This window comes from Oryctolagus cuniculus, chromosome 20, assembly GCF_051225735.1.
Source record: "Oryctolagus cuniculus isolate XC-2025 breed Fujian yellow rabbit chromosome 20, ASM5122573v1, whole genome shotgun sequence".
In the NCBI taxonomy this organism is placed as follows: domain Eukaryota; kingdom Metazoa; phylum Chordata; class Mammalia; order Lagomorpha; family Leporidae; genus Oryctolagus; species Oryctolagus cuniculus.
In genome coordinates, this window is record NC_142886.1 from 41,697,122 (window position 1) to 41,724,501 (window position 27,380).

General features: G+C 56.8%; 1 protein-coding gene across 1 annotated transcript in view; it reads right to left on the bottom strand.

The window, feature by feature from the left end:
• The window catches only part of FBLN5 (fibulin 5), an 81,054-nt gene that overhangs the window by 12,446 nt on the left and 41,228 nt on the right, over window positions 1-27,380 (bottom strand). The window contains exons 5-8 of the mRNA XM_002719596.6: window positions 13,202-13,324; window positions 9,747-9,863; window positions 4,605-4,724; window positions 647-769 (exon numbers count right to left, since the gene is read on the bottom strand). Of these exons, the coding sequence (XP_002719642.1) occupies window positions 647-769; window positions 4,605-4,724; window positions 9,747-9,863; window positions 13,202-13,324 (483 nt within the window). The remainder of the gene's footprint in view (window positions 1-646; window positions 770-4,604; window positions 4,725-9,746; window positions 9,864-13,201; window positions 13,325-27,380) is intronic.

Consider the following 27,380-nt stretch of genomic DNA (forward strand, 5'->3'; position numbering starts at 1 on the left):
CTTCACGCTGGCTACCAGAAAATGTGACCTTGCTGGTTCACACCGGCAGCGCCTGCGGTGCCTCTTCTGCCCAGCACTGCTATGGAGAACCCTTGCTTGGTACTGGGACCAGGCAGGCTCATGGAGGCTGAAAACAGGCCCAGTCGCCCCTGCACTGACTCCCCCAGCGAGTGCAGTATGAGGCTGGCAATCAGGACAAGCAGCCGATCCGGAGGGGACTGAGGTCCTGGCCCTTCAAGGACTCAGCAGTGAGGTGCAGGAGCCTCCCCAGCGTCTGTTCTCCCCAGCATCGGCAGAGGAGAGTGGAGCAAGCTGCCCTCCAGGCACTTGAGAGAGCAGGGCCAGGTCCCAGGGGTGGATCTGGAGCGGCCTTGGAGGAGCCACAGGGATTCACCTGCCAAGGCAGGAACCAGCCCATAGAAATGGCCACCTACACCTGCAGGGTTCATTACAGAAGTGGCCAAAGGACCAGGCACGGCAGGGGAGGCACCAGCCCAGGCATCCTGCTCAGAGCTGCTGCTCTGGGAGCCGCCAGCACCCACTCCCATCTCATCCCTGCCACCAGATGCCTCAGGTGAAGACAATTGTGTGACCTTGGTCAGAGCCACCTTCCCCTCCCCCAGGCCGAGCCCTCAGACAGCCTCACCCTGGCAGCTGCGGTTGTCGTCCAGCAGGATGTAGCCTGGTGGGCAGGAGCAGAAGTATGTGCCGGGCTGGTTCACACACTCGTGCTGGCAGAGGAACTCAGAGAAGCTGCACTCGTCCATATCTGGGGGCGACAGGTGCACACGCGCTGTGTATGATCACAGGTGACCTGGGCACGACAGCTCAGCAGTCAGCTACTCAGCTCCGTGCTCCAGACACAAACTACGGCTTTACTGTCAGCAAGCTGCTAATTCGCTTCATTTTTAAAGATTTATTGATTACTTGTTTGAAAGGCAGAGTTACAGAGAAGAGAGGGAGAGACAAAGATCGTCCAGCCACTGGTTCATCCCCCAAATGACTGCCATGGCTGCGGCTGGACCAGGCTGAAGCCAGGAGCCTGGAGCTTCATCCAGGTACCCCTCAAGGTTGGCAGGGGCCCACGCACTTCGGCCATAATGTTATCTTCCCAGGCGCACTAGCAGAAAGCTGGGTCAGAAGTGGAGAAGCCAGGATATGAACCAGCGTGCATACGGGATGCCAGTGTTGTGGGTGGCAGCTTTACCTGCTGTACCACAGTGCCAGACCCTCGTTCATTCCCTGAACTCTTCTGGTGGTGGTGGGGGGGGGGCGCTCACCACCTGCTGTGGCCACTCACTGACCCTGCCACAGCTCTCATCTGCCTCCACAAAGCTCCCAGCAGCCTCTGCTGTGGGCGCCGTCACATCAGCTCCTTGCAATGGAGTCCACTGGCTCTGCAGGTGAGCCCACCTCCACTTCAGACCTGCCAAGGACCTGACATCTGTTTGCCTGCTGGGGGGTTGGGGGTGTAGAACTGTTCCCCAAGAGCCAGAGACTTTAGCAAATTCCCCTTCCCAGTAAGTTGAGGAACAAGATTGTCCCTAGAATCCCGGATAAAAGGGACAACCCGGAAGGCTGGGGGAAGGGGAAGTCAGTGATATATAAAAATGTCACTGCATCAGGGGCCGGTGCCGTGGCTCACTTGGTTAATCCTCCGCCTGTGGCACTGGCTTGGGCCCCTGCACCCGCATGAGAGACAAGGAAGAAGCATCTGGCTCCTGGCTTCGGATGGGCACAGCGCTGGCCATAGCAGCCATTTGGAGAGTGAACCAATGGAAGGAAGACCTTTCTCTCTGTCTCTCTCTGTCTATAACTACCTGTCAAATAAAAATTTTTCTAAAAAAGTCACTGCATCAAAAAACCTTGAAAGACAAAGTCTGGAGTGTGTGGGTGCTATCTCGCTGGGACAAGGGAGGACCAGGCTCCTCCAGCTGCAGAGGTGGGGCGGTCACGTGACTTCACAGCGCATCCCTGTGAGATGTGACAGTCAATGCAGAAGCAAGCGTCCCAGCAAAGCCGTCTCTGCCTCACACGCAGTTTGGCACTGGAGCCCTTGTGTGAGCCTCACTCGATAAGCACGCCAAAGAAAACATGTTTGCATTTGTTGTTTCCCAAAAGACTTGCTTTCACTTGTTCCCCTGTGACATGTCCTCGGATTGCTCCCTCTGTGACACATCCTTGGATTGCTCCCTCTCACCCCGGACCACGGGGCTCCAATCGCACGCCTAAGGCCTCGCAGCCGGGAAGGAAGGGTCTTTCCTGTTTCCTTCGGGGGTCTTCAGGTGCTGCGTTATTAGCCAGCTGCATCAGATTTCAAAGTGGAGGTGTGCTTCTGCCACCCCTCCTCCTGCCTCCCCAGGAAGCTCCAAGAGGCCCGGGTCTCTGGCCCCGCCATCACAGCAGAGCGCCCTGCTTTGGTCCTGTCTGCAGACTGATCGTACCTCGGGTGGGCAGTGACACCTGTCAGCTCTGGAGGCTCCTTGCGGGCCAAGCACCAGGGAAATGCTCTCTGTGCCTCAGCTCACGGAACCCCCAGCTCAGCACTATGGGGGGGGAGTGCTGCCACTGCGTCCGGAAGGAAAATCGAGGCTTGCAGAGGTTAGGTCTCTACGCCAAGTCCACAGACCATGCAGAAGTAGGGAATCTGGGGTTTGAACCCAGCCAGCCCTCCTCGTGGTCCCACATGCAGGATGCTATGGCGCCTCCCTGAGTAACGGTGCTCAGGACTAATGGGTGGTGGACTGGGGGATTCTGGGACTGGAGGTAGGTGCCAGTGCCTCCCACAGGGCGGAGAGGGGCTGCCACGGACCCCACCCAGTTCTCTGGCTGTGCAGTTCCCAGACTCTGTAAGGGCTGTGGCTCCACCCTGCTCCGAGAAGCTGCAGCACAAGCCTGCTTTCTGGCAGGACGCACACATGAAGCCCTTTTCCTTCTTCCACGTGAAAACCCACCAGGTTTTTCTAAGGTCGGCTCGGCCCAGCAAACCCCTGAGGGGCCAGGGGACAAGGAAGGGTCTGGTGCTGCACCCAGGGGCCACGCGAGCTGTGGCTGCGGGGAATGGAGAAGGAAGGAGGAAAGTGCAGGAGACACACGGTGCCCACGCAGGCGAGGCTGTACGGAGAGTCACGTCACGTCCGTCCCAAACCCTGCAGGGTGCAAACTCCTTGAGAAACCCGAAGTCTCTCACACCTCCACTTAGGGCGGGCAAAGTGACCTGCAATGCCGCTTAGATACACCCGCCTGGTTCACCCTTGGTTGACCAGCTGGTGGATTTTTAGGACATGACTTGGCTGAAGACAGCCGTCAAGGGTAAAGCTAAAATCTGAACTCAGCCCCACCCAGCTCCCACTGTGCCTCCCACACTGTCCCTGCAGACGGCCCACCACCTGCGGCTCTGCAGGGCGCCCGGGGGAACTTGGATTCCCCAAGGGGAGCAGAGGGGTGGAGGGTGCCGCAGTTTGGGAAGACAGCGGCTATTCCTGCCTGGGGGTGTCTTACTTCTGTTTCTGGGACTCATGTCTGCCCACTTGAAGGCTCTCTGTAGCTGCCTGCATGTGGCCTGACTTGCCGGGCCCCAGGGAGAAGCGCTCATTGGTTTCGGGGAGCTTGGTCCCTGGGATGTAGGCAGCTCCTGCTACAGTGAAATCTAAGATGAGGGCAGCCACACCCTCTCGCCCTAGGCATGGCCCCTGCTCCAAAAAGCCCAGTGAAGCAGCATCAGTTTAGATTTTCCTAATGCACAACTTGGATGATGATGCCGAAAGCAGATGCTTGGAGTTTTCTTTACTTGGACGTTGACAGTAAACAAGGAATGAAACAAAGAAAAAAGGAAGCAGAAAAGGGTGGGGGTGAGGAAGGGAAGGAGTGGTACACAGCTCTGGGAAGGTGCTACCCACAGTCACAGCAGTGAAATGGATTCCTGTTCCCCAGGAGTGAACAGTCTAGCAATAGCTTTCTAACTGCCTAGGAAAATAAAACCCAACTTTCTAGGGGAAAAAAAGAGGGGATTACTAAGAAAATTCTAATGGCGTCAACAAGCCAGCATGGGCACAGAGTCACAGTCCTCGGGCGTAGACGGAACTTCTACGTTCTCAGAGCAAAGGATGGTGTTTCCAACCACTGGACATCCAATCGTTCATTCACATGTCAAGCCCTGCTCACTGCATGCCACGGTCTGCCAGGCTTGGAGGCTCGGAGCCGGGCCCCGGTGACCGGTAGGGATGGTGGCAGTTCACAAAGTGTACGTGGGAATGTCCATGATCCCACGCCTCCTGCGCCCCGCCCACCCTGTCTCGAGTCTGCTCTGATCCTGCTCTGATCCTCTCTAGGACCTGAGTCAGCGTGGGCTGGGGACAGGTGACTCAAACTCCTCCCCTCCTCAACCCCATGTCAGGTCCCTGCCCCTTGTCAGGTGACAAGAGGAGGACGCTGCCTCCCCCACCTCTCAGGGACTGATTCATCTCCGTTCTGTGTGCCCTGGACCCTCTTGCACCAGGAAATGCCCCAAACTGGACATGTGTCCGGGAAATGAGAGGAAACACCTGTGCAGGACGCCCTCGCCCTCCACCCCCAGGCCCCTGGTCCAGGCGGGAGCTCATTACCACTGCAGTGAACACCGTCATCCGCAAGTTCATATCCAGGGTCACAGCGGCAGATGAAAGAGCCATAGGTGTTGACGCACGTTTGCACGCAGGGGTTCTCCGTGGCACACTCGTTCACATCTGCAGAAAGCAAAGCATGTCACTGGCCATCCTCACACAGAACATCTGCTCTGACCAGGCACGACACGGCACTGACCACAAAATCTACCACCAGCCGGAGACCAGATTCATGGATACCAGGCATCTCCACTCCAGGGTGCAGCGGGTCGTGGTCTCAGGCTCCAAATGCCTTCACGTCCGTGTCCCTCAGGGCTCAGGCAGAGAGAAAACAGCAGGTGTGGGGGCCAGCACAGTGGCTCACTAGGCTAATCCTCCGCCTGCAGCACCAGCATCCCATAAGGGCACCGGTTCTAGTCCCAGCTGCTCCTCTTCCAGTCCAGCTCTCTGCTGTGGCCTGGGAGGGCAGTGGAGGATGGCCCAGGTGCTCGGGCCCTGCACCCGCAAGGGAGACCAGGAGGAAGCACCTGGCTCCTGGCTTCGGATTGGCACAGCGCACTGGCCGTGGCGGCCATTTAGGGGGTAAACCGACGGAAGGAAGACCTTTCTCTCTGTCTCTCTCTCATTGTCTAACTATCTGTTAAACAATAATAATAATTTTTTAAAAAAGAAAACAGCAGGTGTACTCGCCATCTACAGGGTACTCCCACTGTTTGTGCCACATGCAATTCAAGCATGGGCTTCATTTGGTGCAAAAAAAAAAGTGAGATCCAGGCAAACAAGGGGTCTTCAAAAAGTTCGTAGAAAATGAATATGATAGGGGCTGGCACGTGTGGTGCCGCAGGTTAACGCCCTGGCCTGAAGCGCCGGCATCCCATATGGGCGCCGGTTCAAGTCCCGGCTGCTCCACTTCTGATCCCGCTCTCTGCTGTGGCCTGGGAAAGCAGTAGAAGATGGCCCAAGTCCTTGGGTCCCTGCGCCCACGTGGGAGACCCAGAAGAAGCTCCTGGCTCCTGGCTTCGGATCGGCACAGCTCAGGCCATTGTGGCCAATTGGGGAGTGAACCATCGGATGGAAGACCTCTCTCTCTCTCTCTGCCTCTCCTCTCTCTGTGTACCTCTGACTTTCAAATCAATCAATCAATCAAAATGAATAGGAAGAAAAAACTCTGCATGGACTTCAATTTTGGGGGGAGGACAGCAAAAGAAGCTTCTCTTTTACCTCCATTTTCCACTTGTGTGCACATAGACCTGCAGGTCTGCTCTCAGAGGGCCACCCACGAGGCGGTCTAGGCCATACCTGCGGTTACCCCTCACCCGCCGAGCTCCTCTCTCACCTTCAACACTTGGACGCCTCCCGCAAACAAATAATCACAGCAATTTTAATAACATTTGTGTTATTGCACCTAAATACCACCACGGATTAGGAAGGGATCTCACACTCACTTAAGCCTTCCAGTAGCCCTGCTCCAGGACCACTGCCCATTTCACAGGTGGAGCAGGTAAGGAAGAGGACCACAAAGGGAACAAGGATTAATGGGATGAGTGTAGTGATGGTTTCACGGGGTAAACGTCTATCAAAATGAATGACACCACGTCCTATAATAATACAACGTATTGTATATTGACTACACGTGGATAAAGCTGTTCAAACATTTCTGAAGATTGGCAGATACGCCCACATCCAGAAGTCAACAAGGGCCCGGTTGGAACTGGAACAGGAGCCAGGGGTCTTCCCACAATACCCGTGATTCATTCTGCACAGCTCACCCAGACAGGGGCCCAGGGGAGGTGCGCAGCCCCTTCTACACTGGCACGGGCTGATCCAATGTAAGCACCCCATCCCGTGTTCCACAGGGGCACCCTAATCCGTGCTCCAGCTGAGGGGCAGGCACTGGGCACAGTGGTGAGGACACAGCTTGGGACGCCCACACCCTACATCAGGGTGCACCCTGGGAGGCAGCTGACGAGGGCTCAGGTACTTGAGTTCCTGCCACCCCCATGGGAGGCCTGCATGGGGCTCCTGGCTCCGGTCTTGGGCCTGGCCCCGCCCTGGCAGTCGCAGGCACTTGAGGAGTGAACTAGCAGACCGGAGCTCCCAATCTCGCCTTCTGTTTCTCCCTTTTAAGCAAAAAGAATGAATAAACAAGTAACGAAGTCTCAGCTGAGAGGCTCCATCCTCTTCAGCCACACTGCAGAGAAGCCCATGGACATTTGGGCGGCCAAAGCTATGGTGCTGGGCAGCCTGATGGCTTTTCTCAAAGGGGCGGGCTGGTGCCCCGCCCACGAGCTCCTGGTGCTCTCAGAGGAATGCTCATCAAATACGGCACAGCCACAGGGGAGGGCCCAGAAGATGCAGCCTCCCCTGGTGCCCTGGCCGGTGGCAGCATCCCCACCAGGGGCAGGATGGGAAGGAAAATGTCCACAGTGCTAACTACTGAGTCAGGCCCGGGCGGGACAGCACCGGCAAGGTATAGGCTGGCGTTCCCCACTTCCGGCCAGATGCTGGCCACGTGGATGTGACTGTGCTCAGTCCCCCCTCCCACACTGCTGGTGGAGTCCAGAGCACAGGACACAGGACCCAAAGGACCCTGCCCCCTGTGGCCGTAGGGCCCCTTCCTGCCCACCCTGAGTGTGGGCACCCGCACAGCCCAACCACAGCCCAGGACAGCGAGGCCTGGGCCTTTATTCTCGGCTGTGCTGCTGCCTGGCTGTGTGACCTTGGCCAAGCCCAGTGACCTTCTATAGCCTTGGTTCCCTCATCTGTGAAGCAGGGTCACAAACCTCCCGCCTGTGCAGCCCACAAGGCTGCTGTCGGGACTCTGTGACAGTAAGAGACCTGCCCATGCATGAGGTGTTGGGATGGCAAAAACTCCATGCAGGACTAAATACACTGTGGCCCACGGCCCTGCTAATGCAACCTCCAGGGGCCCAGGCCCCGTGTCCAGGCCCGGGTGTGTGCCCACAGCCTGATCCTGCCGCCGGACCGGGCACCACCATGTGTCCCGTCTGCTCTGTGTCTCAGACTCATCCCTGGGGTGGGGGGGGGGGGAGTGGGGGGGCGGAGTGGCGTGCGTCTCCCTGGGCTCTGCTGCTCACGGCTGCTCCTCATGGATGCTCCTCAGGCACTGGGTGCACCTTGCTGGCCTCCTGGGGGGGGGGGGGGGAACGTGGCTGCCGGCTCCACCCTCTGGCCTTGGCACTGAGAAGCCTGCATCTGCCCTAAGCCGCTTATCTCAGGAGCAAGGGAGCCAGGTGCCCGCCCTCCACGCCAGTGGGCAGGAAGGGCCGGCTCTGACAGCTTCCTCCCCCCAGCCCCCCAGGCCAGCCTCTGCTCTTGGGAGAAAATGACCTCCCCTGGCAACCAGCAGGAGCTTCTTGGAACAATCAGCAGACCCAACTCCGGGAGGAGAGACTTAGCAAGAATCCAGGATCAAACTGCAACGCTGATGCCTTCCTGTTTACCCAACGACTGAGATGCGATTAAGCTAATGGAGACAGAAAATCCTCCAAGGGGCTGGGCCAGAGCCCGCCTGCTGGCGGCCCAGCGGTGACAAGGAAGTGGGCCCTGCGCAACCTGTGGCTCCAGACAAAGCGTTCATTCTGAGTCTCCGCCCTGGGCCTGGACCTTGCGGCCGCCAGAGCCTGGGGCCTAGACCCGAGCGGGCAGGCCTTGCGCTGCTTCTTTGGGTCTGAAGTCCCCATTCACTTCCTGAGCACAAGAAACCTTCAGATAGGAGCCCAGTAGACACAAAGGCTTGTTTTTCTTCCTTATCAGTGTTTGAAAAGCAGAGAAGGCCTTTGTTGTTTTGAGAGGCCTGCAGAGTGTGCCCTGTGGGGTGTGCTGAGTGTGCCCTGGGCCTGCTGAGTGTGCCCTGTGGGCGTGCTGAGTGTGCCTTGTGGGGTGTGCTGAGTGTGCCCTGGGCCTGCTGAGTGTGCCCTGTGGAGCCTGGTGAGTGTGCCCTGTGGGACGTGCTGAGTGTGCCCTGTGGGTGTGCTGAGTGTGCCCTGGGCCTGCTGAGTGTGCCCTGTGGGCGTGCTGAGTGTGCCCTGTGGAGCCTGGTGAGTGTGCCTTGTGGGGTGTGCTGAGTGTGCCCTGTGGGTGTGCTGAGTGTGCCCTGTGGGGTGTGCTGAGTGTGCCCTGGGCCTGCTGAGTGTGCCCTGTGGAGCCTGGTGAGTGTGTCCTGTGGGACGTGCTGAGTGTGCCCTGTGGGTGTGCTGAGTGTGCCCTGTGGGTGTGCTGAGTGTGCCCTGTGGAGCCTGGTGAGTGTGCCTTGTGGAGCGTGCTGAGTGCCCTGTGGAGCCTGGTAAGTGTGCCCTGTGGGCCTGCTGAGTGTGCCCTGTGGGTGTGTTGAGTATGCCCTGTGGAGCCTGGTGAGTGTGCCCTGTGGAGCCTGGTGAGTGTGCCCTGTGGGTGTGTTGAGTATGCCCTGTGGAGCCTGGTGAGTGTGCCCTGTGGAGCCTGCTGAGTGTGCCCTGTGAGCCTGCTGAGTGTGCCCTGTGGGTGTGCTGAGTGTGCCCTGTGGGCCTGCTGAGTGTGCCCTGTGGGTGTGCTGAGTGTGCCCTGTGGGCCTGCTGAGTGTGCCCTGTGGGTGTGTTGAGTATGCCCTGTGGGCCTGCTGAGTATGCCCTGTGGGCCTGCTGAGTGTGCCCTGTGGGTGTGCTGAGTGTGCCCTGTGGGCCTGCTGGGCACGTTGGTTCTTTTTAGGCAACAGCCTCTGGCCCAGGATGGAGGGCAGCTGCAGGACGAGGCCTCAAATCGCCCACAAAACCCCACAGAGGGTGCAGGCCTTCATTTCATGACTCACCGAGGGCCGGGGCCCTGAGCGCCTCTCGCTGGGCCTCGGGCACTGAACTTAGGCAACGGGACCTGTGAGCAAGTTCCAGCCAGGTCACCCCGACAGCAGGCCCAGGAGGAGAATCACATCCAGGAAGCGGTGAGCTCCCTGGCCCGGCGGCTGCGGTTCTAACCTCAGCAGGACTCACAGCACTGCTGAGTGGGTTCATGGAGCTCAGTGCAGGTGTCGGGTTTCTGTAAGCAGTGCAGTGGGAGGGGGGCTGGGACAGGGGACAGGAATGCAGAATAACAACAGGGCTTTGCATTGGGGCTTTGCATCTTGTCCAAGTTATCTCGCACGTCACCTACCTTGGCAAGACCTTCCATCTTCATTGAGGGTAAAACCAGGGTTGCATGTACAGGAATAGGATCCAGGAACATTCGCACAGAGCTGCTGGCAGTAACCATAGCGACATTCATCAATGTCTGGAAACAGAAACACAGGCAGGGTGAGACGGGTCTCCGTCTCTCTTGCCGATGCCACCGCCAGCGTGGCATTAATGCCCATCTCTTCCGGAGCAGGGTCGGACAAGGAAGCAGAGGAGGCAGCCAGTGCTAAAACCATGCCTACTAAGTGCCAGGATGCTCCCTGCTTTCAAGGCTCAGTCTCCCGACAAAGGCTCATCTCCCTGAACCACCTGGTCCCTGAAGACCTGAGCCCTTCTTGCAGGTCGATGGTCGCAGAAGGAATTTCTGCTGAGTGGGACTGGGTAAGAGGCCCTCTCAGATTTTACCCAAGTCTTAAGATGCAATTCCAAGACTCTCTATGACTTTTTCACTGCCCTGAGAAGGGACAGGTGAGCTTAACACGTAAGCAGCAGCCACAACACCGCTGCCAAAGGCTCCCGGCCACTGCACGTTCAGCTTGAGGAGCTAGTGCAGGCCACCATGACCTGGGAGGCACCACGGTCCGAAGACCCAAGTCCAGGAACTCAGGATGCTGCGGTTCACCTTGGCTCTCTCCTGCACCAGAGCAGATGGAAAATGTCTTCAAGCCACTCTGCCTTCCAGGGAAGCAGCAGCCTTGTGGCTGAGTGGATCCTTCCAGCAGAGCTGCGCGACAGGGACCCTGCTGACACCGGCGCCTGACACTGTCAGCAAAGCGCTTCTCAACCCCGGGAGCTGACAGCCTGGGGAACTCACTCCTCCGAGGCCGGGCGCCTGGAACGAACCACCAGCCTCCAGGGGGAGACAGAGTCCTCACCTGTACCAGCTCCCGTGGAGGCCCATTGCCCTGCCGGTGGCTGCAGCTGGTCCTTAACTCATCCTTCCTCACCCTACGCCACCCGCATTCCCTCCCTGGACCCCAGTTCCACGGAACCAGGGTGCAGCCATCCAGGGCTCTGGCCCCTGACTCAGAACCTTGGTCTCTCTGCCAGAAAGGACCCCAGCTCCCCTGTCCCGTTGTTCAGCCCTTCTCGGATCCCGTGCCCTGCCCCTAGGCTCTCTTTTATCTCTAAGGTCCACTTACTTCTTTTTCAATTATTTACTTATTTTCATTTTATTTGAAAGATGACAGAGACAGGCAGAGACAGGCGAGCGAGCGAGCAAGAAAGATCGATCGATCGATCGATCTTCCATCTGCTGGTTCATTCCCCAAATGCCTGCGACAGTCAGGGCTGCACCAAGCTGAAGCCAGGAGCCAGGGATCTCCATCTGGGTCTCCCACAGGGTGGCAGCGGCCCAATGGGCCATCACCTATGTCTCCCAGGGCATTAGCAGGAAGCTAGACTGGAAATGGAGGAGAGAGGACTCAAACCAGGCATTCCACTGTGCGACGTAAGCCTATTGGTTAAAATCTTTAAAAACAAACAAACAAAGTGGAAGAAGCTCCTGGCTCCTGGCTTCAGATCAGCTCAGCTCCAACCACTGCAGCCATTTGGGGAGTGAACCAGTGGATGGAAGACCTTTTTCTCTGTCTCTCCCTTTCCCTGTCTGTAACCCTACCTCTCACATGAAGAAATAAAATAAAATAAAAAAGAAGGACGGCAAGCCCACTGCCTGTACAGTTGCTCCTCTTCCCCAGGTGCAGCTGGGCACCTGTCCCTTGTTCTGCAAAAGCAAGGCCTCCCTAGGTGCCTGGAGCGGGTAGTGGGTAGCACTTGTATTTTAGAAGAGAAAGACGCATTTGACCAGGGCAAGCCATGTGTTCAGCCATAAGGAATAAAGGTCTCTTGTGCTCTGTGGAAGAGAATATCCCTCCCAGGCAGAGGAAGGTCCTAGAGCCTAAGGAGGTTCCTGGCCTCAAAGTCTATCCTGGGGGCCAGGGGTATCCTGGCTGCCTCTGCCTCCCTAGCGCCCCTTGTGGTGGAAATGAACACTGGCCTGAGGACCAGGAGACTTGAAGACTCAACCCACTCACTTTAACGTAGTCCAAATTGTCCCTCCTCTCTGAGTCGCAGTCTCCAACTCTGACATAAGATCTACATCCCTTCCAGCTCTGGCATTCTACAGATGCAGTTCCTATACAAACAGCCCCCTCCCAGGGATCTGCGTATGTTCACATCAATAGTATCCAACTCCCCACGGGCACAGAGGTCGGTTTACATGCATTGCGACTGTCATATCCTCAGACATCCGCATGCACCACTCTGCCGTGCGTGTCTGGAAAGCAGAGGAAGCCAAGCCGGGCTGGTCGGTCAGGCCTCCAGGGTGGACCCGATTTCTGCCTCAATCAAGCCAGCCTTGGAAAGAAGCAGTTTCTGTTCTGTTCTGTTTCCATGATGCTGCTTGGATCGGTTTCTCTGCTGCTCCGGCACCGGCTTTCAGGCCACAGAACAGTGTCTTAGACAACTCAAACCGGCAGGACTTTTCCAAGAAAACACAGCATAGAAATCACACCCTAGAAATAGAACTTGAAGTGACAGCTGGATATTCCTATGAATTCATTCCCTTGGCTGAGCCCAAAACCAGAGGAGAGGGAAGGAAGAGAGCTCTCCAGTAAAAATAAACAGAAAGATCAGAGAGCCAATGCCAACTGCAAGGACGCCATCCTCGGTGGGTGACGGCGGACCCCTCAGCAGTGAAAGGAGAGGTCACGGCCAGCAGAGGGGGCGTGGCAGGCAGAGGTCACGGCGAGCAGAGGCGTGGCGGGCAGAGACGGAGATAAGGTGTTGGGAGGATGCGATGTCTGTCTGGACCTATTAGTCCACATTTGAGACTTGGAACGTTCTCTTCTAGGCAAAAGTGCTCATTTCTCTTTAGTACGATTTCTAACTAGGGCAGAGTAGCCTTCCCTCATCACTTCCCAGCTTAGGAGAAAGTCCCTGAGGGCAGGAAGCCCCAGATAAAATCCTGAAAGGCACAGCCAAGAGCCACACAGTGCTGGGGCAGGCATTCGGCCCCGCAGCCGAGATGCGGGTTACAATGCCCACGTCCCACATCCGGGTGCCTGAGTTCGACTCCTGGCTTTGGCTTCTGACTCCACTTTCCTGTTAAGTAACTGGGTCCCTACCACCCATCTCAGAGACCAGAATTGAGCTCCTGGCTCCTGGCTGTGGCCTGGCCAAATCCCAGCCATCGTGGGCATTGAGGGGGAGTGAAATGGTAGACGGAGCTCTTTCTCCACCTCTCTTATAAATGAAGTTTAAAGAACTGTGATGATGGCATGACAGTGGTAATATCCGTAAGCTCCACAGGCATCTACCCCACCCCTCCCCACCAAAGGAAGGTTCACTACTCTTACCACCAGCCACGCCCACGTCTCACAGCAGCCTGGAACCATGAACTCCCAAGAGTGCCATGCGCCCCAGGACAGCTGGTACCTAAGCACTGGCCTTCCAGAAGCCAGTATCCATCAGTGCAGGAGCAGGTGTACCCTCCTTCAGTGTTGATGCAGATCTGGGTAGGGTTGCACTGGTGGGAATCTGTTGCACACTCGTCCACATCTGTAACACAAAAATATGCCAGAGGGAGTCACCCATGTGTTTCTGGAGCCCCCGAGCCCACAGAGGTCCCCGTCGCTTGCTTGTGCTGGCTAGGAGGCAGCTGGTAACATCACTGGGTTATTCCCAAGGACAGAGATGCACTCCTCGACCGGTACCTTTGGAGACACTGACCTCCCATGAAGTGACAGAGCTACTCAGCTCACCAGAATCCGGAAGGGAAATGGCCAAGCAGGGAACACCCACCCTCCAGCTCTCCTCGGCCACTCTAGGCCATCACTCTCTGAAAGTACATGACCTTGACATGAACCATTACCTCATTTAAAAAAAATTTTTTTATTTGAAAGACAGAGACAGAGACAGAGAGAGAGAGAGAGGTCTTCTATCCACTGGTTCACTCCCCAAATGGTCGCACTGGCTGAGGCTGGGCCAAGCCAAAACCAGGAGCCAGGAACTTCATTCGGGTCTCCCATGTGAGTGGCAGAGGTTCAAGTGCCTGTGCCATCATTTGCTGCCTTCCCAGGTGCATTTGCAGGGAGCTGGATGGGAAGTGGAGCGGCTGGGACTCAAGCCAGTGGGACGCTGGCACTGCGGGCAGTGGCTTAAACCTATTACAGCACAGCGCCAGGCCCCCTCGTGGAGACTTTGACAGTAAGAAGGATGCTCCCTGCCAGTCGAAGCTGGCAGTCCAGTTGCTGAATTGCATTCATCCAGGAAAATCTGCCTGCTCGGCTCCTGCACCTTCCTAAAGCTTCATGGAGCCCTTGAGTCCTCAGTGCTTCTGGGGCTGCCCTGGAGTGAAGGCGTGTACGCAGGCCAGTCCCGGCCACCTCTCAGACAGCTTCAGACAAGGGGACCAAGCTGCGTCCACGCTCGTATCCTCACGTTTCCAAGGCGCAGGCACCGTGCACACGCAGTGCTCACAGCTGTGCTACAGCGGAAGTGGTCGCTTTCCCTTCTCTCCATACTGCACCTGGGGCAGAGCACCCCGGATCCCGACCCAGGGCCTCCCGCTGTCTCTGAGCGGGAACTAAAGGGGAAAACTTTCCATGAAACACACGTGTGTTAGTTCACGCTACCCACGCTGGGTCCGCCAACGCCTTCCCTCTCTGCTGGTCCTGCCCTCACCTGCCTGCACCTGAGCCGACGCCGTCCTGTTCCCTGCCTCATCACGGCAGCACGGTTCACTACGCCGCACCTCCTCCCCACCTCCAGCGCAGGGCCCGCTTTGCTGCCGGCAACCATACGAAAAGCAGCGGCTCACCGCCTGGTGCACCTGACACCTCACTTCTCGCCGCATCCGCTCTCACAGCCACCCTGCGAGTGGGACTCAGGACCCTCGCTTCCCACATGGAAAACAGCTCACAGAGCTCATTCGCATCAAGCCAAGAGCTGAGTCCAGCTGCTTCTGAGTCCACTCTGTCCCGGAACGGTAGTGGTCCTGGTGCCCGGGACCAGGCGGGCTCGGGAAGGGCTGGCAGGTCCGGCAGAGGAGAGAACAGGGGGCTCGCGCCTTTCTCCTACCCACCTGCCAGTCGCCTGCCTCTTGACACTGTGCATGCTGTTAGCAGCCTCTCAGATGACTCTGCGGGTGGGAGGTGGGCGTGAGGGGTGTCTAGAACCCCAGCACGTGACCTCCCTGAGGCTTTGCAAGCTGCACACTCAGGAAGCCAGCACCCCTGATGACGTGAGACACCCGTCCAGGGAAGTGATGTCACCACAGTCCACCACCCACCTGCGAGGACTCAACACTGGAGGGCACTGATCCGTCCCTACCCCCACCCCGCCCCAAAGTGACATCACATGCAGCCAGCCAGCACCGCTCTACACGAGAACTGGCTCCCAGGTTGCAGCCGCTCGGGCCACCCATGTGTCAACTTTGCATGCCCTCAGGGAGAGAGCCGGCCCTGGTCTTCATGGCAAGGACTCCTGCCGCTGCCCTTGGCCTGCCTCACCCCAGCTCTGCCCACCGAGCCAAGCCTCCCCTGGGAGCGGGTGAAGAATGCCTGGCCGGCAGCCGCTCCTGCTCAAATCCACATCGAAGCCCGCAGCAATAAATAACGCCACTATCGGCCAACACATGTTTACATGTTCCCGGCGGGCAGTGACGGATGGCCATTGTGCCCTGGGAACAGCAATGCCTTGGGAAATTCTGTTCTTTTTCCTGTCTTGAGGAGGACATAGGGTGAGGGGTCCCCCAGGGGGCAGCCGTGAGAGGGCCCGTGGCAGCAAGTCCCCAAGGCTGTGTTTGTGTAATTCATGGATCACACGGCACGCCCAACAGACAGCGAGCCCTACACGGAGAAACCAAATACACACAAGAGACCAAGCTGGATGCATGAGTACAAGTTCATGTAAAATATAATTAAAAGATAAGCTGATTTTGGTGTAAAAAATTTGAAACATGTGTGATTTTCTTTTTTTATAACATTGATTTTTCCATGAATTGGTTTACTCCCCCTAAATGACTGCAACAGTCATGTCTGGGCCAAGCCAAAGCTAGGAGCCAGGAACTCCATCCTGGCCTCCCCAATGGGTGTCAGGGCCCGAGCACTCGGGCCATCGGCTGCTGCCTTCCCGGGTGCATTAGCAGGGAGCTGGATTAGAAGCAGAATGGCTGGGACTTGAACCAAGAACTCTGATATGGGATGCTAGCAGGCAAGTGGCAGCCCAACCCTCCATGCCACAACACTAGCCCCCCAAATAAACTCAACTTCAATTTTAAAAAGTGTTTTAGTGATTGGTTTTTATGTATTTGAAAGGCAGAGCAACAGAGAGAAAGAGATACAGAGAAAGCTTCCATTCACTGGTTCACTCCCCAAATGCCCTCAACAGTCAGGGCTGCCCAGGCTAAAGTCAGGAGCCAGGAGCTTCATCAGGGCATCCCACATGGGTCACAGGGACCTAAGAACTTGAGCCACCATCTGTCGCCTTCCAGGGTGGACATTAGCAAGAAGCTGGATCAGAAGCAGATTTGCCCAGGCAAATCCTGCTATGGGACGTGGGCATCCAAGCAGCAGCTTAAGCCCCTGTGCCACCATGACCGCTCCTATTAAAAATATTCTAAAATGTATTTATCACAGAGACAGAGAGAGGGAGGGAGCTCCCATCAGCAAGTTCACTCTCAAATGCCCATAACAGCCAGGCCTGGGCCAGGCCAAAGCCAGGAGCTGGGAACACAATTCAGTTCTCCCATGTGGGTGGCAGGGACCCTGTCACAGGAGCTGTCACTGCTGCCTCCTAAGGTCTGCATTAGCAGGGATTGGAGTCTAGAGCTGGAGGCAGTATCAGTCAGCAACCATCACAGGGGGACCAGGGCCCCTTAAGGAACATTGTAACCACTGGGCCAAACCCCCAGCCCTAAACTTACCTTTTATCTTTTACACACACGCACACGCGCACACGCGCACACGCGCAGACAAGCATGTACAAAGTATCTGAGCTGAGACACAAAAACTCTGAAGCTCATTCTTTGAAAAATTCCACCAGGAGCCGGCGCTATGGCACAGCGGGTAAAGCCACAGCCTATGACGCTAGCATCCCATTGGGTGTCAGTTCAAGAGCTGGCTGCTCCACTTCCAACGCAGCTCTCTGCTATGGCCCAGGGAAGCACCAGAAGATGGCCCAAGTGCTTGGGCCCATGCACCCACGTGGGAGGCCCGGAAGAAGCTCCTGGCTCCTGGCTTCTGCCTTCTGCCTGGCCCAGCCCTGGCTGTTGCAGCCCTTTGAAGAATGAATCAGCAGATGAAAGATATCTCTCTCTCTCTCTCTTCCTTTCTCTGTGTAAGTCTTTCAAATAAATAAATAAGTCTTTAAAAATAACTCTACCACTTTGAACTGAAGAAGGAACTCAGTCATACCCTTTTCTAATGATAATCTATTTTAAAAATTAATTTTTTAGGGCCGGCACCGCGGCTCACTAGGCTAATCATCCGCCTGCAACGCCGGCACCCTGGGTTGTAGTCTCGGTCAGGGCGCCGGTTCTGTCCCGGTCGCTCCTCTTCCAGTCCAGCTCTCTGCTGTGGCCCAGGAGTGCAGTGGAGGATGGCCCAAGTCCTTGGGCCCTGCACCCCATGGGAGACCAGGAGAAGCACCTGGCTCCTGCCTTCGGATCAGTGCAGTGCGCAGGCTGTGGCGACCATTTTGGGGGTGAACCAACATAAGGAAGAGCTTTCTCTCTGTCTCTCCCTCTAATTCTGCCTTTCAAAAAATTAATTTTTTAAAAGATTTATTTATTTATTTGTAAGTTAGAGTTTCACAGAGAGAGAAGGAGAGTCAGAGAGAGGTCTTCCATCCACTGGTTCACTCCCCAAATGGCCACTATGGCCGGAGCTGCGCCGATCCGAAGCCAGGAGACAGGAGCTTCCTGTGGGTTTCCCACGTGGGTACAGGGGCCCAAGCTCCTAGACCTTCCTCCACAGCTTTCCCAGGCCATAGCAGAGAGCTGGATCGGAAGTGGAGCAGCTGGGACTTAACTGGCGCCCACATGAGATGCCGCACTGCAGGCGGTGGCTTTACCCACTATGCCACAGCGCCAGCCAAAAAATTAAATTTTAACTTTACGTCATTCAGTGGATCGTCAATGTGACACAGTTTGAGAGCTCATTAAGTGCCTGGGATTTCTTGTGCAGGGAAGTCTCACATCTGCCACAGCACCACATCCATGGCAACCACGCAGTCGCCATCCAATGAAGGAACCCACGAACGCCTTCAAACCCCAGGCTGGGTGTGCCCGGCCAAGTGGCTGCCAGGCCTCCGTGGGTGTGGAAACAACCACAGCCGCACACCTGAGGGGGCCACACCTGGAAACGCTCACCCTCCGCTTCCCCACGGGCCCACAGCTACTCGCTGGCCTTCAGTGCATCTGACACAAAGCACGGGAGGAAGGGCCTTGAGCTGCTCCAAGGACAGCGCCTCCTTCTCATCACGGGAACCTGGGCAGGTCACCCACGCGTGCAAACCGAGCCTGTGTAACAGGAAGTGCCTCCTACGAGAAACGGCGGTGGGCTGCACCCAGTTCTTTCACTTGATGCTCCGTGACAGCTCCGTGGTGTGTGTGTGTGTGTGTGTGTGTGCGTGCACACGCGTGCCCTCCCACACCTGCAGGCCACGGGCACAGCTGATGCCCAGCGTGGTCCCTTTCACCGCAGAACTCCCAGAGCAGCCTTCCCTGAGAGTGCCGATGCAGCCCCAGGGGCAGCCGCCAGAGCCCTGGGAGGGTTCCGCCTCGCCACGCGAGCTTGTTTCTCTCTGGGGGGCAACGCCTGGCTGCTGTCCGGGCCACCAGCGCCCTAGCAACTGGAGGACAGCATTCACAGAACTTTCCAGAACCTGGAGAAGCCCAGCATTGTGCCTGCCCGGGAAGGACTTCTCTGACCCCATGGTCAGCTTTACCTGCGCTGCCCCTCATCCCTTCAGACCACCCCAGAGTTGGCCGCTGCACCTCCAACAGCTTCGGGCTCAGCAGGGTCACTGATGCCTTCCCAGCAGGCCACGGGCAGAGGGGGCCCTGGGGCCTCAGGGCAGAGGACCACACCTGAGAGGCGCTCCTCTAGGATTTCATCCTCACGGACAAGGAGCTACACGTGGGCAGGGGCGCTGAGACCATTCTGTGAGTCCGGGCAAGGCTGCACGGCAGCACCAGGGGGAGGAACTGGGTGGTGACACCAAACCACGACTGTTCGACAACCCCGGGGTGGACCAGATGCAGAGGATCCTCCACTAGGCTGACCCAGAGGCCGCGCAGGAGGCGGCCAGAGCTCACAAAGCCACTGCAAGTTTGAGTCCGAGGAGCACGAGTCTGCGGTGGAGACCCGTGGAGACCGGCAGTCCCAGGACCTCCTGAGGACCCTGCAGGTGGCTTGTGCCCCTCCCATGTTTCCCCCACCCCGCAAGTGAGGGGACTGCTTTGCAGAAAACATCAGACAAGGGGCCAGTGCTGTGGTGTAGCAGGTAAAGCCACTGCCTATGAGGCTGGCATTCCATATGGTTGCCAGTTCAAGTCCTGGCTGCGGCATTTCTATTCCAGCTCTCTTCTGTGGCCTGGGAAAGCAGCAGAGGATGGCCCAAGTCCTTGGGCCCCTGCGCCCACGTGGGAGACCTGGAGGAGGCTCCTGGCTCCTGGCTTCGGATCTGTGCAGCTCTGGCCATTGCAGCCATCTGGGGAGTGAACCAGCGGATGGAAGACCTCTCTCTCTATCTATAACACTGCCTCTCAAATAAATAAAATCTTTAAAACAAAATCAAAAAATGAACAAAGCAAAACAGAGTGCCTAAGGTTCCCCGTTGTTCACTGGAGACTGCTGTCAGCACCAACCCTCATGAGCACAAAAGCCCAAAGGACTGAAAGCCCCCGAGAAGAGCTACGGGACAACAGAACAGGAACTGTGGGGGCAGAGCTGGGTGTGGGCCCGGGGTTCCTGCCCTCGCGCTGAGCAACGCTGAGCAAGTTCATGACAGAGCCAGTGACGCGGCCTGCCTGTGGGTGGTCAGGAGCGTTGGAGAATTAATTCCCACGGGGTCCCACCAGCACTGCCTGGCACACAGTGGGTGCCCAGGAAGCTTAGTCCCCTTCCCCAATGACAGCTGCTCCCTGCCCTAGAACAGCTGGGGACGACAGGGGAATCTTGGCTTCTGCCTCCAGGAAGCGCTAGTCTGGAATTCACCAAAGTCTCCAACAGGACAGCGCTGGGACGTGGTAGGCTGTAGGGCGTTAGTTCTGGGGTTTAAAGACAGCCAAGGCCAGGGACTTCCCCTCCCGCTCCAGCCACAAGGTAGGAGACTGAGCTGTGAGGTGGGAAAAGGTGGGGTCCATTTCCTCGTGGGGGATGTTTCCACTGGGCATCCAGGCGCCCATCCATGACTGCAGAGCCACAGGCACCTGCGAGTGTACGGCCGTGAGTGTCGTCTGGAATTGCACAGCCCCAGGTGGGCACCTGCACACCGTCTGATTCCGCCCTCTTCCTGCACCTCCTCTGCTCCATGACCAGGAGCGGGCAAGGGCTGGCTTCGGGAGCCTGCAGCCCCACCGCCGGCTGACCGTCTCTGCTCTTGTGGTGGGCACGGCCATCAGCCAAAGGGGGCATTCTCGCTGGGTGACACTGGGGAAGGCCGTCCAAAGCCCTTGGAAGACTACACCTCCCCAAGGCCGCCACTCTTCCTTTTTTGGACTCCACAAAAATCATTTCCTTGGTAGTAAATTTTTACCAAGTGAAATAACATGTTTTCCCAGCCTGGTTTTGTTCCTTCCTCACTCAAGCTAATGGGGCTTGATAAGAAAGGAGAAAATAACAATGGCACATTCCTAAGCCTCCACGTGGAGCCCGTTTCGGGCCGGCTGCTAGGCTGGGTCTGTGCCATTTTTCAGCCAGACAAGTCCAGCCGAGGCTGGAAGCTCCACGGGACCTTCTTCCCAAACACCTGCTTAATGAAAGACCTCAGCATTGGAGAACTCGCTGGTTGGATTCCCAGGACATCTGCACTCCATGTGTGCGCTGGGCTTGGGTGCTCATTAGCAACCGGACTGTTTCGTGTGTGCAGTACTTTTCCCAGTGCTTGACAGTAAGCGTGGAAGGCCGGGCTTGCTCATGTTGCGCCTCTAATTAGACAACAAATACGGGACTCATCTTCCAAACAAACAAACAAAATAATCCATCCCTCTTGGAGGAAATCAGCTGGAATTCAGGTCCGACCTTGCCACAGATTCTCTGTTTCTATTCGTAACGTGAGAGCTTGGGAGAGCGTTCTGGAAGGCCCCCATCTCGTTTCCATCTTCTATTGAAACAAATGGTGCAATGGATGGGGAAGGTGTGTTTGGGTCTTGTAACATTCTTTTTTTTTTTTTTTTTAAGATTTATTGATTGATTTGAAAGGCAGAGTTACAAAGGGTGGGGGGCTTCCATCTGCTGGTTCACTCCCTCAAAGGGCTACAACGGCTGGGGCTGAGCCACGTGGAAACAAGCAGCCAAGAGTTTTGTCTGGGTCTGCCACAAGTACCTTGGGCCATCTTCTGCCACTTTCTCAGGCACATAAGCAGGAAACCAGATTAGAAGGTGCTTGGAGGAGTCGCTGCTGTCGCAAGCGGTGGCTTAACCCACTGCACCACAGCGCTGGCCCCTTGGTGATTGCTCTCATGCACGGAGTGCTGACCTCAGCTGCTTTCAATGTGGGCAGTGAGTTGGCCAAGCCCATTCAGCTTTGCCCAGCAGGCGAGAGGCCAGACATACCTCTTTTTTTTTTTTTTTTTTTTTGACAGGTAGAGTTATAGACAGTGAGAGAGAGAGACAGAGAGAAAGGTCTTCCTTCCGTTGGTTCATCCCCCAAATGGCCACCACGGCCAGCGCTGCGCTGATTTGAAGCCAGGAGCCAGGTGCTTCCTCCTGGTCTCCCATGTGGGTACAGGGCCCAAGCACTTGGGCCATCCTCCACTGCCTTCCCGGGCCACAGCAGAGAGCTGGACTGGAAGAGGAGCAACCGGGACTAGAACCTGGCGCCCATATGGGATGCCGGCGCCACAGACAGAGGATTAACCAAGTGAGTCATGGCACCAGCCCCCAGACACGCTTCTTTTTGAGCACTGTGCTTCAAGGTTCCCTGGGAGTAAGGACACGCGACTGCTGTCAATCCAGGCATCTTCTTCAAGGACACGAGGTCTGGGCTGTCACCGTGACTGAAAAACAAATGAACGTGGAGCTCAAACTCTCTCCCCACCCACTAAGCTTTCTGCCATGTGTTTATCCACAGAGAAGATTTTATTTTTTAAGATTTATTTGAAAGGCAGAGCAACAGAGAGAGAGAGAAGAGACAGAAAAAGAGTTCTTCTGTCTGCTGGCTCACTCCCCAAATGGCCTCAACAGCTGGGTCTGGACAAGGCCAAAGCAGGACCCTGGAACTCTGTCCCAGTTTCCCCCAGAGGTGGCAGAAGCCCAAGTGCTTGGGCCACCATCTGCTGTCTTCCCAGACACATGAGCAGGGGACTGGACAGGAAGCAGAGCAGCCATCCCGGCTGATACAGGACGCTGGCGTCACAAGTGGCGGCTTGACCCACTGCACCACGCGGCTGGCCCCGAGATTTTCAATTCTAGACACACAAGTTTTTTCCCTCAAACCTAACTATCCAAGAGAATTGTGTGCCTAAACCTGAATGCCTGGGGTGGAGCCTGGGAAAGCTACGCTATTTTACACGTATCATTTTAAAGCTGCCTACATGAACCCAGGGCTAAACCCTTTCTTGAAGCCCACTGAGCCAGACCTACACGTCTCAACCTTCACCCACCAGCAGACTCGTCAAAGGCCGATTCTGATGCAGTGGGCCCTACATTTCTAACAAGCATGCAGATGACGCCACACCGCCGGCTCGGGCACTGCACTGCAGCTGAGCATATTTGACTGTGAACCCATGAGATCTGCTCAGAGCTGCAGAGCTGTTCAAACCAGACCGGGAGGGCGGCTAAGTGTTAAGAGTGGAGCAGTGATGCGAGCTGGCCTCTCCCCTCTCTAAGACAAAACCTGCTGGTCGCAACACACTGTGATTAAAGGCAGCACGGCCCAGCCAAAACAGAGCGCTTTCCTGGTGCACAGGCACAGCCAATTCTCGGCTCCACCCTGCAGGGGCCGGGGGTCACCGAAGCAGCGTCTGGAGCCAGGGCACATGCGCCTCCCCAAGGCTCTCCCTCCCTGCAGCTCAGGGGTGGTGTTTCATTTCCTACAAGCTTACTCAATTCCCTAACTCTTCAAGTTCTTAGAAACACTTCCCCCAAAGCGATGACAAGAGGTACAAAGGATTGTGATCAGGAGCGAGGACCGGCTCTTCCAGCCAGCAGGAAGCACCCCCTTCCGGGCGAGTCCTTGTCCACAGTGCAGCTTGAATCCCACAACCCCCCATCTCCCCGCGGGCTCCTCCTCCTCATTCCTTCTGAACCTCACCCACGTCCTGGCCTCCATCTCTGCCATCTGCACTGTCACAGCTGGGCCCTCCGCCCCTCCCCCCGAGCCCCACTCAGCTCCCCACGCCCAGTGCTCTCAGTGAGCGGCACCACCATTTTCCAGGAACCCTGGGCTAGGAGCCTGGGTCCTCCGTAAACCTGGCTCCCACTCCCTCCCCTCCCAGCACCGCCGAGGCCAGGCAAGTATCCTGATGACCCGCCACACCCTCCTCTCTCTACGTCTCACCCAAGGGCTCCAGGGCCGCGCCGCCTGCTCTCTGAAAGGCGGTGAAAGCTGTGACTCAGCTGCCAGCCTCCAGTCTCGCCTGCCGAGAGTACACTACACGCAGCCTTCCAGAACCTTCCAAGAGACCAGAACGGCTGGTGGCTCTACGTGCCCTCCTCAGAAAGCCGGTGGCACTCTGCACGTCAGCAGCACGGCGTGTCGTACCTTCTCTCTACGGACACACGGGCAATGCTCACTGAACCACACGCCGGCTGTGTGCACTGAACCACACGCGGCTGTGTGCAATGAACCACACGCGGCTGTGTGCAATGAACCACTCGTAGGCCGTGTGCACTGAACAACACGCCGGCCATGTGCACTGAACCACATGTGGCGTGTACACTGAACAACATGCTGGCCGTGTGCAATGAACCACTCGTAGGCTGTGTGCACTGAACCACACGCCGGCCGTGTGCACTGAACCACATGCGGCCGTGTGTACTGAACCACACGCCGGCCGTGTGCACTGAACTACACGCGGTCGTGTGCAATGAACCACTTGTAGGCCGTGTGCACTGAACAACACGCCGGCCGTGTGCACTGAACCACACGCTGACTGTGTGCACTGACCCACCCACTGGCCGTGTGCACTGAACCACACGCTGACTGTGTGCACTGACCCACCCACTGGCCGTGTGCACTGAACCACACGCGGGCCGTGTGCAGTCCCCGCACATCTCCAGCTCCGCGACATGGGCTCTATTCACATTCGCATCCCGTGCAGTGCCTCGCACACTACAGACCCTGAAGTAAACTCCACTGGAAACGGAGGAACTCCACCCACGGCTTTAGCACGTCCACAGCTGACCTGCAGGCTGGGGGACGCAGACATTCCTCGCGATGGACTTGGCCTGGCGGAGTAATCACATTTCCTATTTCTTCCCCAGAGGGCTCAACATACAAGACGAGAAAGAACTTTACTCTCAACAACCGCAGGAGGCAGGGTCGTCGGAGAAGAGAGAACATACCCCTCTTCCCACTGCGAAACTCGGAACAAGCAAGACCTCCCGAGGGCACAACCGCGAAATCCAATCTGTTTTCAGGCTGGGACAAAATCCCCAGCCTTGTACTGGCTGCGGGCAGACCCAGGTGTGCAAATCCAGCGCAAGAGACTGGGTAAGCCCATCGTGAGAAGCACACTGCTGCTGGGCCACTCCCCGGGCACAGGAGATCTCACAGGTGCCTTCTTCCCACAGCCGGGCTCAGCGGTCCCCACGACCTCGTCGGATTCCATCACTAACTCACGGGGGTGGTCTGACCTCCTGCACTGTGGTAGCCTCCTCCCTCTGAATCGGAACCACCATCACCCCCCTCCTACAGCTGGCACGGGCGCTGGCAGTCACTGCACATCTCACACCCGGAAGGGGAGGGCAGGTCGTGGTGCCGAAGGATGCCAGAGGGGAATGGTCCCCTCCCGTGCACCCTGCCTGAACCCACAGCCCCCCACGACAAGGGCGGAAAAGGCACAGGCGGCTCTTTCAACATCACAAGTGACCAGAGCGGGCCAGCCAGTGTGGAAGACAGTCCCATCAGCCTGACACCTGTCCACTCTGCCGGGCTCCTCTCTGGCCCCCGCCCCGGCAGGCCCCAGGCTCCCTGCTCTCACCTCCAGCAGGACCCCAGCATGTCAGAGGGTGACTGTCAGGCTGTGACTCCAGAGGCGAGGAGGAGAGCAGGCGGGGAGCCCAGGGGCGAGGGACCACAAAGAGGCTGGGCAGACACTGCCTCCTGGCGGCAGGGCGGCCACACTTCCTGACATTCCAGAAAGGAGCCCAGCGAGAGGCCGGCCACGCCCTGCTTCCCACCACCCCCTGGACTACCTCACTCAGGCCTAAAACAAATAAATATTTGATCAGATTAAACATGTTTCAGGATTGTGTGCTGACCTGGCTGGGGGAGTGGGGCCGCCTTTCCCCCAGCCCCCTACGGTCACGGGCAGAGCAGAGGAGGCAGAGGGAGGTGACGGGCTGTGTGTGGGGCCAGCCCCTGGCTGACCTGCCGGACCACTGCAGCCCTCGCTCCCGCCCCAGCAGGCGCCGGGCCTGTGTCCCAGTGCCAACCACACATCTGTTTAGGATTCATCTATGCCACACACAGTTACCACGGGCCAACACTGTTACACAAGGGTGCTTCAAGAAGTTCATGGAAAGATAACATTAGGAAGTACTTTTGTTTTTTCCTTTGGTGCAAATCTTCCCATGGATTTGAAATCCATGTACAGATTTTTCATGACACTCCCCTCCCATGGACTTTTCAAAGACTCTTCATAGTAGGAAGATAAATGACACAGGGGCCATGTCTGTTCACAGCCTGGTAGACAGACGAGCAACCAGAATTCCTGGCTCAGGATGGCAAGCGCCATGCCGGGGAGACGAGCAGGCACCACCAGGAGGACAGACTTCCTGCGCAGAGACGCTGGGGTGGATCGAGAGCAGGCGCGGACAATTTTTTTTCTGCCAAGGGCCATTGGGGTATTTATAACATCATTTGCAGGCCATACCAAATTATCAACTTAATATAGCCTGCTACAGGGGGCTCGCGTTGTGGCACAGTGGGCTAAGCTGCTACCTGTAATGCCGACATCTCTTATGGGTGCTGGTGGAGAGCTGGCTGCTCCACTTCCAATCCAGCTCCCTGCAAATGCACCTGGGAAAGCAGTGGAGAACGGCCCAAGTGCCAGGGCCCCTGTACTCACGTGGGAGACCCAGATGAAGCTCCTGGCTTTGACCTGGCCCAACCCTACCCACTGTGGTCATTTGGGGAATGAACCAGAAGATGGAAGATACCTATCTCTCTGTAACGGTGCTTCTTGAATAAATAAAATAAACCATTAAAAAAATCAGCCCACTGCGACTTAATGAATTTTGGGTCCCACGTGCGGTTGCCTTGGCAACTGCACATCAAAGGCTACAGCCTGTGGGCCAGATGTTGTTCTCTCCTGGCCGGAGGGCCATGCGGGAGAGACTGCGGATTCTGGGGGCATTCTCCCAACAGAAGACTGCAGGTTTAGCTTCCCTGACAGTGAGCAGAAGTAATGTACGCAACACCTGGGTTACTCAAAACAACAGCTGTGTGGTCCCCTTAACCTGCCTCTCCACCCCTGACTGGGACACAGGTGTGATGGTGGCAGCTGCAGCAGTCATTCTGGGTCCTGAGATGAAAGCCACACACTGAAGCACCCAACCAGCCCTGAACCATCTGTCTCTGGACTGGACTCTGAATACAAGTGGGAAATAAAAGTCTGTCTTCTCTGAATCGGTTTCTGAAAGTCCCTTTGTTATAGCAGCCTCCCGTGTCCTCCAGCTCAGATGACTAGAAATTAGGAAGAAGAGAGGGCACAGCACCTGCAGGGCACAGAGCCGAGAGGCGTCGGCCTTGAGCAGGTGCACTGGGCGGGTGCCTGCCACGCTCCACAGCCCAGAGGAGGAGAAAGAACTGGAAAGGGGAAATAAAAGAAAAATGAAGAGACGGGTGAGGAGAGAAAAGAAGAGAGAGAGAAAGAGAGAGAGAGAGAGAGAGAGAGAGAGAGAGAGAGAGAGAGAGAGAGAAAGGCACAAACCCAGTCCGGCCCTGCGCGCGGGAGCTGGGTCTCGGTTTCAGGAGCTTCTTCCCCCAGGGAGCCCCCTCTCCGGCAGGCGTCCCAGCCCTTCCCAGTTGGGTAAAACCTGGCATGAAGTCTGATGTGTTTATGAGCTTCAATCACACTCATCATTCAATCATTCATTCATTCATTCCTTGACATCCAAGGGTGTGGGCAGGAGCCTGCGCCTGCGCCATGGACTCTAACTAAGAGCTTTCTCTGTGCACGCCAGCAGCCAGAGTGCGGGACACTGTGATAAACATAGCCACG